General features: G+C 35.9%; 1 protein-coding gene across 1 annotated transcript; it reads left to right on the top strand.

Annotated features, from left to right (window-relative positions):
* Positions 1 to 10: 10 nt before the first annotated feature.
* Positions 11 to 1771, top strand: LOC115411446 (arylamine N-acetyltransferase 2-like). The gene has a single exon (XM_030123574.1). The coding sequence runs from the start codon at positions 114 to 116 to the stop codon at positions 981 to 983; it is 870 nt and encodes a 289-aa protein (XP_029979434.1). The 5' UTR covers positions 11 to 113; the 3' UTR covers positions 984 to 1771.
* Positions 1772 to 9256: the final 7485 nt, after the last annotated feature.

Raw genomic sequence — 9256 nt, 5'->3', positions numbered from 1 at the left:
CCAGACTAGATCGAGTTGAATAAAGTCTTCCCGATTTATTTTTTGCACGATTGTTATTTCAACAGAAGTTTAAAGTGAAAGTAGTGACGTTTAATCCTGTTAAAGTACTGAAGATGACCTCGGTGCAGATGGATGTGCAGACCTACCTGACTCGCATTGGGTTTGAGGGTCCAGCTGGGCCCAGTCTGGACACACTGAGGTCCATCCACATCTGTCACCTGCGGTCTGTGCCGTTTGAGAACCTCACTGTCCACAGCGGAGGACAAGTCCATCTGGACCTCCCACTTCTGTACGACAAAATCGTGAACCACCGCAGAGGTGGTTTTTGCTTTGAGAACAACGGGCTCTTCTCCTGGTTACTCTCCAAACTGGGCTTCCAGGTCACTCTGCTCTCAGGTCAGGTTAAAAATGCCATCACAGGTTGCTATGGTCCACCTTTTGACCATCTGGTCCTCATGGTGACCCTGGAGGGACACCGCTGGCTGTGTGATGTGGGGTTTGGGTCCCTTGGATTCTTCAAGCCACTGTCATTGGAGACAGATGACCTCCAGGAGCAGGGCCACAGAGTGTACCGGATCAGAAGGGACAACAGCACCGGTGTGTGCTTCATGGAATCACAACAAGATGAAAACAAAGGAGCAGATGGACTCTGGACACAGAGCTACAAGTTCACCTTTGACCCTCGGTGTTTGGAGGACTTCACCAGGATGTGTCACTACCACCAGACCTCCGTCTCCTCCATCTTCTTCTGTAAATCCTTTTGCACCATTTTGACTCCAGGAGGAAGGCTGACTTACATTGGTCACAAACTGACCACCACCACATTTCCATCAGAAGAAACAGGTGGTGTGTTAGAAACTGAGACAAGGGAACTGAAGGATGAAGAGATTTCTCATGTACTTGCAGAGAAATTTGGAATAATACTTAAATCTCCACTTATTCCTAAAGATGAGGCTATCACACCACCTCCAGTCATGTACTGATTTGTGAAAAAGGAGAACTTCATGTCTTAATAAGTGCATAAGGCTTTAAAACCTCTTGAGACCCAGCAAAACAATAGGTCCACTGCAAAGGACATTCCATAAAAAAAAAAAAAAAAAAAAAAAAAAAAAACTTGCATCATGGTGTTTCAAATTAAGACTATTTTTTAATGTAAAAAAGCCAAAACTTTCACTTTCCTGGGTCTCAGGAGGTTAAATGAGCATCTTAAACATTCAGGTCTGAATAGAGAAGGATCTATATTCTTTACCATTGTGATAGTCACAGCCACACAGGGGTAGTTTTGAACACACTTCCGCCTCATTGGTTTATCACTCCACATAGTATATTCTCATTTTCAGTTACTTTTAGTGCATCATTACCACATGGTCATTACAGTTGCAGCCAACCACACATTTAGTTATTTAACATACACATTTTAGTTCATTTTGCATTTATTTTAACCTTACACTGTTTTTATGGCATGCACACATAACAGCACTGTAGGGTGACAAAATTATTTATATTATTTGGTTATATTTGTTATATTAATCCTTTTGCTCTTTTGTCTTTGAGTTACCAAGCATGGTGGGAGCCCTTCCTGGTATGGGGGTAAAGGTGTACCCAAGGGTGAAGCAATGTTAAATAGAAGAAGTCCAGGAGGTACTTGAATTTTTTGGGGGAAAATGCATTACATAAGTCATCATGTACTAAATACAAAATAGATAATGAGAATTAATGCTGAAATATAAAACACAATAAATACATTCATATAATAGTTTTATTGTCAATCATCTTGTTTAAGCTTTGGTAACACTTAAAGAGCATTTGTATTTTATATTATTCAAAATGAGTTTATTTGAGTAGCTAAGTAATTATTTTTTTGTTGATGAAAGGTTCATATGTCAATTAATGACCAATTTATTTATTTTTCTTATCAGTGAAACAGGGCACTTTTCAGTTTATATTTTGCACACAAAATTTACTCTAAAAATGTATTGTTTTCATATATTACAGTTAAATATATGTTCATTGTTTACAAAGTTTTGAAAATATAAACAGACATCTTTGGCAAAGGAACAAATTTTGCCTATATCAAAAATGCTGAAGCAAGAGTTGGGGGTACTTGGCTAAAAAGTATATTTCAGGGGGTACTCCACTGTAAAAAGTTTGAGAACCACTGATATAAGATAACAAGTGTTCAAAATGTTTTACACATATATAATACATTTAATATGAGGCAGCACTGAAAAAAGCAAAGCATGAATGACAGTAAAAATGTTGAGCGTCATCCTGTTAAGATCCAAGTTTTAATTTTTATACATTTTTGATTTCTCTTAGCTACCTGGGATTAGTAGAACTTCAACATGAACATGTAAAAACCATAAGTGTGTCCTCGAAGTGTAATGAATGAGATTATTTCATTGTATGGCCTTGCAAAAAACTAATAAAGCTGAAAGTTTTGATTTACTCATATAAGATATCACAACTCATACACATTTTACATGTTGGGGATTTCAATATGATTATCTACACATTTATGCATACAAGAACTAATTATCTAACTATCAATTATGAATTAAAAATTATGAATTATGGTTTCACTTGTGATTGTTCTAAAAATTTGCATGCAATTTGGATATCAAATTACAAATGTACTAAGCATAAATAAAAACATTTCATCCTTAAAAGGTTTTGTACATTGACTACTTTTTTCTCTGCTGCAGTGATCTGTCTACATCTTGTTTGTGCATTGTTAAATGTGTTGTGCTGCTGTTGCTGCCAGTAGTTGGCACAAAAGCATCTACTAATAAGGAGAACAGGTTTAAGTTAAGAAAAATCAAATATAGGGTCCAGGAAACTCAAAATGTACTGTCTTTATATGAGGATGCAGGGTCTCGGGAGGTTAAATCCAACTTTTCCTGCCTTCACCAAATGTCATGTGACATACAGGGTCAGAGGTCAGGACTGGGCATCCTCTTCCAGCATTCTGTTTATAGTTAACAAGCTGACTGAGAATCTGAAAAGACAACATATTAGCACTTAGATTCCCAATGGATAGATAACCTTTCCTGTTATTTCAGAGACTGTAACTCTAAAAACGCCCACAAACTTTATATGTGAATTTTATTTCTTCAGTTATACACAGAACAAACTTGCCTCAGATGTTTTACTGTACAATACATAACACTAGAACTTAACTTTACATTTACTATTCTAAATGTGCTCACATCAAACAACACCTGCTTCCTCCCAACAATATAGAAGGAGAATGTTATTTTCTACAAATGGGTCTTCAGGAGGAAAGTTTAGATTCTCCTCTGTATCAGGATTTCATTTCTGCACTTTCTCTTTTATTAAAAAAAAAGGCATAAAATTATTGTGTTTTACTTCTACACTGTACTGTGGAATATTATAAAGTAGATTTTATTGTTATTGTGTAATTTAACATATGATGGTGCTACCCAATGTGCGGGACCTTTAGTGGAGGAATCTAATAGAGATAGGCAGATTGTAAGTAGATGAGGAGATATGGTTGTAAGTCCTGAAAGTTTAATGTAAAATTTTTGTTAAACACCTTGAATTAAAGCTGGAAGTCCACACTTGAAACACATCTTGATTGCTTCATTTAAAATCCCCTGTGGTGGTGTACACAGGCAAAATCCTAACATTTGTGCCAATGTCTATATATATATATATATATATATATATATATATATATATATATATATATATATATATATATATATATATATATATATATACATATATGGACCTAACTGTATATCACTTTACTTATAGGTGTGTTCATGACCTGTACTCCAAATTTGGTGTGAAAAATCTCAAAGTGAGTTGCCAAACTAACACCACTGCGGTCCCATGAGGGTGATGGTAGCGATGCTTTCAGTATGGAGCACTCTAAGAGCCCAGTCCTATAAATACCAGAGAGAACAATGGATGAATATCTTTTATGATTCAAAGTACCGCACTGTTTATTTAAGATCCCTCTGGGAAACAGGTAATAAAAATAACGCGCTACACAAACAGTCATACAGTACCTGCCAGGGGTAGAAGAGGGGGGTTTGGTCCAGTGGAACCCTGAGTGGAGCCACAATGACCAGTTCAAACAGCAGGCCCAGCAGCAGTGGGATGACTCCAGCAACCAGCAGAGCTACAGCCAGGGTCTTCAGGATCTACAGCAGGGGTTTCAAACTCATTTTATTTCAAGGGGCCACATATAGCCTAATATGATATAAAGTGGGCCGGACCAGTAAAATAGTATATATAATAGTATAAGAACTTTTGAGTGAAAAAAGTAAAATTCTGTAATGAAAATGTTTAAATCTACGAACTGTACTTGAACATAACATGAACAAATTTGAACAACCTGAAAATTCAAAGTGCAGTGTTAACAATATTACGCCTTTGTTTATCATTTATACATCCATCCATCGTACAGACAATGTACAGATCACAATTTATCTACAAATACACAAAACATTTAATAACAGGGAGAATATCTTTTAAAATTCCACATACGTCTGTTAGGACATTTCAGGTCATTCACATTTTTTGTAAAAGGCTAGTCTGTGAATGTAAGCATTTTTGTGAAATGTGATTTTTTTTTTTTTTTACACTAAAACAAAGAGCAAAATTAGCAGTTTTCATTAAGTGTAGGTTATTATGATTGTATTTTACTAGTCTGATCCCCTTTAGGTTGAATGGACCCAAAATGATTCTTACATCTTTGATCGTTAATATCTTGAGTGTAATTTTTGCATTACACAAATTCATCCCATGGGCCAGATTGAAGCCTTTGGTAGGCCAGATTTGGCCCCCGGGCCACATGTTTGACACCTGTGATCTACAGTAACACAACGACCACACAGAAGGAACATTTATCATACAAACCCAACTCTGAAAACTATACAGGCTGGATAATTAATCACTATATTAACCCTCAGCATGGTTATCAATAAGCATAAGCATCCACTCCTGGACTTTGCGTATGATGACAGTGCGTCCTTGGGGCATCCACGCCAGCAGCACAGTGACTCCACGGATAGACAGCCAGCAGACATACAGACTGCATGCTGCTGTGTACAGCTCATGGATTTTAGAGTTTCCTGTCCAGAAGGACATCAGCCAGCGCCCAGTAAATACTGAAAAGCACATTAAATAATAGATGTAAAACACTTTTTGAATTTTACCAACTCTTAAAGTCTATCCTCAAGTCTGGCTGAGGAAAAAGGGAATTAGGGAGGGAGCTAGAGCCTAAAATAGAAATTCTCAACCACAAGAGAAACTTAAATACACAGATACAACCTTCAATTATGGTTTGAGAGTGAGTTTACAAAGTGAAAAGTAGAATTCTGGCGTTCTTGTACAACTCTTACCTGGCAGGGTGAGACACACCAGAGTGGCCACCAGCAGAGTAATGCACATGAATGCAATCAGCAACACAATCTGGACTGAACAAAATGTAAGCAGTAAACACAAACTGACTACTTACTTTCAGGCACACTATTGTATTCATATTCAAAGTCAGACTCACTGAAATAACAGAGACTGAGAGAATACTTTAGTTATGTTCTGATGTACAGAGGAATGTACTGATGTATTCCAAGTTTCTACTATACATCTCTCTGTAGTTTATTTGCATCTGTGCTGGATGAAGCAGGTCCCTTGTTAACCCATAAAGACCCAGTGCTACTTTTGTGGCAGTTCCCAAAAGAATTTTTCCTAACCTTTCTTAAGTGATTTATTACCATTTATTCTAATATTATTCTCTGTATTTTGCATTTTTTAAGTGAAAATCACCTATTTCCCTATATTTAATGTAGTGATCATGTAGATATACATAAAAACTCAGATTAAAGATAGGATTATTACATCAAAAACAGGAAAAACTGAAGAAAAAGTGACTTTTTCAGTAAAATATATCATTAACTGAGCATAAACCAAATGTCTCCACCCACTGTCATTTATCAAACTCCATGGGTTTTACTGGTGAATCAATGTTGTAGAAGATGACGTTTCCACGGTAACTAAGGAGCCTCTGAACCTACAAATCGGTCATATCTGATGACCATGAAAAGATGACAAACTGCATTTTACACCAATTATTTACATGGATTAATAAGATTAGTGGATCAATAGCAATTAAAAATTTTGTATTAGTACTGATTTTGGTCGCCAGTGGATGTTTGGGTCTTTATGAGTTAATAATAATAAAACTTTAAATTACCGAGTGCTACCATTTCTCAGACCCTCTTTTAAATCCTGCATAACTAAACTTGTACATTTGTGGGAAACCCATAGGACTAAATAAGTTTTTACTCACTCTCAGTGACTTAAGTGTATTATTGTACATTACAGGGTATAAATTCAAGATTTTGCAGACCTTAGCCACTGTTTATTTTTTATAAAATCATTATTACAACATTTATTTAACCAGGAAAAAGCTAATTGAGGTTAAAAAGCTCTTTTTCAAGAGTGCCCTGGCCAAGACAGCAGGAGCAGCAGAAGTTACACAAAATAGAAATCACAGACGTATATCCACACTAAAAATATACATAAATTTAAAAATACATAAAACACATTTAAAGTCAGCACTAAAACCATACATAAAACAGTAAATGAGAATATACTTATAAAACATGGTACTTGATAATTTGAGCCAAAGTACATAAGGTTATCAGTTAGTACTATCAGTGTTTTCTGTCATGGTTTATGTCACTTATTAGATACTTTTTGTAGAAATAAACCACAGATTAAGATTTACATTATAGAAACCTGGAGGATTTGTCCTTCAACTCAACAAAAGAAAAATATTTAAACAAACATAAAATGAAAGCACGTAATCAGTGAAGTACTTACCTAATAGTCCATATGCCATACCGAAATATTTTAACTGCACTTATTTATCATCACTTTCTTAATCTTACATTTAAATTTTGACATAAAATTTATACAAATCTATGGAAGATGAGAACGGCTGTGGATTTACATATTATTCTATGGTTGTTATTTTATGGTCATTATCTTAACATAAATTACAGCAATTTACAGCAAGCTACAGTAACTACAAGAAAATGAGATAACAAACTTCATTTTCTCATAGTTACTGTAACTTACCGGTTGTTGTTGATTGTGTGTTCTGCTCTGTACAGCACAGGCCGGCAGCAGCTCTTGAAGGCTGCAATGTGGAGGATGTGGTACGTGCTGGCATCTGAATTCAGTACATGGTTTTCTATCATGAAATAACAAAATAAATTAATTTGTTATCTTGAGATAAATTAATTAATTTGTTATCATGAGAAAACAACCATAAAATAATATGTAAATCCACTCCCATTCTCGGCTTCCGTAGAAATCTATAACCTTTTGTTTGGACAAATTTCATACCATACATAATTGTTGTTAATTAACAACACACCCACCCAGACATGACGAGAAAAACTGGTTTACCAGTCTGTGCCAGACAAGCCCTGTAATGCCTTAATATCTTTATAACTGTTCTTGCCGTTTCCATTTAAACAGAAGACTGAAGTGACAGCAGCAAAAAAGAAGAAAGAGATGTCTGATGTACTTACAAAGGAATTTGGAATACTTGAATCTGCACTTATTCCAAAATATGAGGCTATCACACCACCTCCTGACATGTACTGAATTCATACCAGACTGGGTTTACAGATCGCCAGTGACCCAGAATAGATGTGGTTACATTTTGGGAAAAGTAGGTCAAAGTCAAAATTTTTTAATGAATTTTTTTTTTAAATCTTTTTTTTTCTCCCATTTACTTATAATGGGTGAAATTTCATGTCTATAAACCTATCAATTTTGTTTCAATTTACTTCACACTTGGCACATATATAGAGACAATTGATATGCTGACACCACTACACCCATAGACATGATGATATCAGCTGGATTGATGCCCAAAATAAGCTAAAATATGTGCGAGGGGCGGGGTTTGTTGTGCATGACACTGCTTGTTTTATGATTTTAATGCTCCTTGACTTTACTGATCATTTACTAATGACTCTCCATCATTGTGTGCTGTTTCTGTTTTCATTTTTAAGAATAATGTAATTGGCCCACTATTTTATTTATTTAGCTATTTTTTACCAGTGAGGTCATGTTACTGTAACTTAAAGCATCACACCATCAGGAGACACAGGGGTTCATCCCAGTTACTAAACCCTCCAAGACCTTGTCTAGTCATTGTGAGTGTGACCATTAGGACTGGGCTGGTCGTTTTGTCTTTTCATCTCATGCCAGCAGTCCTGAGTGTAGTAGGAGCCAGATCATGTGCTGTAACTGACTAAACTGTGTGCTGTTATTAGTTCTGTGGTACTATCACTGCTTTGATGTTACACACAAATTGAAAAATCTGAACATCACTAAGAACTTTTTCCCATCCAGACCTATTTTATTGTTATATATGAACACGACTCAAATGCTGCAGTGTAAGGAGAAGTATAAAACTGTTCTGTAGTCAAAAGAATTGAAATGTGAAATTTGTTTCTGTTAACCATGGACATGATGGTCTGTCCAGTTCAGTTCAAAACTCTTTGTCTTTGATGGTATGGGGCTGCATTAGTGCCAGCTTGAACATCAGTACTGAAGTCTTTACAGGTTTTAGAGCAACATATGCTGCCATTCAGACCATTTCTTTATCATGGAAGGCCTTTTCAACAGGACATTGCTAAACCTCCCATTTCAACAATTGCATGAGCAGGGCTTCACAGTAGAAGAGTCTGGGTCCTGAACCGGCTTGGCTGCAGTCCAGGCCTTTAACCAACTGGAAAATGGTCTCTTTATTTAATGAAAACTATGACAAAGATTCAGGACTGTGGAGGAGCAGGGACCCTATTATCAGACGAGATACCATTCCTCTCCTAAAACTTCAGCAACTGGTCTCCTCAGTTATCAGATGTTTATGGATTGTTATTAAAAGAAGAGATGTTATGCAGTGGTAAATATGGTCAAAACATCTTTTTGGATACGCTGCTAACAATTTTCAAAATGACCCTTTTCTTTGTTGAAATAGCATGGTTTTGTACGGTCTATTCTAAATAAAATATGATTTTCTAAATCATTGCATTCTGGTTTTATCAGAGGTGTCACAGATATTCACATTCATTCCTCAGGTAGTATAGATACTAAGGTTTAAATAGACTTCTGCAGAGGTTGAAGTGTCAACTCAAGCTTTTTACTAGTAAAAGTGTAAAAGTGCTGGTTTTAAAACTACTTAAAGTATAAAAGTAAATGG

The sequence above is a fragment of the Sphaeramia orbicularis genome, chromosome 20, assembly GCF_902148855.1.
Source record: "Sphaeramia orbicularis chromosome 20, fSphaOr1.1, whole genome shotgun sequence".
Classification (NCBI taxonomy): domain Eukaryota; kingdom Metazoa; phylum Chordata; class Actinopteri; order Kurtiformes; family Apogonidae; genus Sphaeramia; species Sphaeramia orbicularis.
This window is presented reverse-complemented; position numbering and strand designations above follow the sequence as displayed.

What these genes read in the sequence shown, in the direction of transcription:
- LOC115411446 (XM_030123574.1), top strand. Translation starts at nt 114, where the DNA reads ATGACCTCGGTGCAGATGGATGTGCAGACCTACCTGACTCGCATTGGG.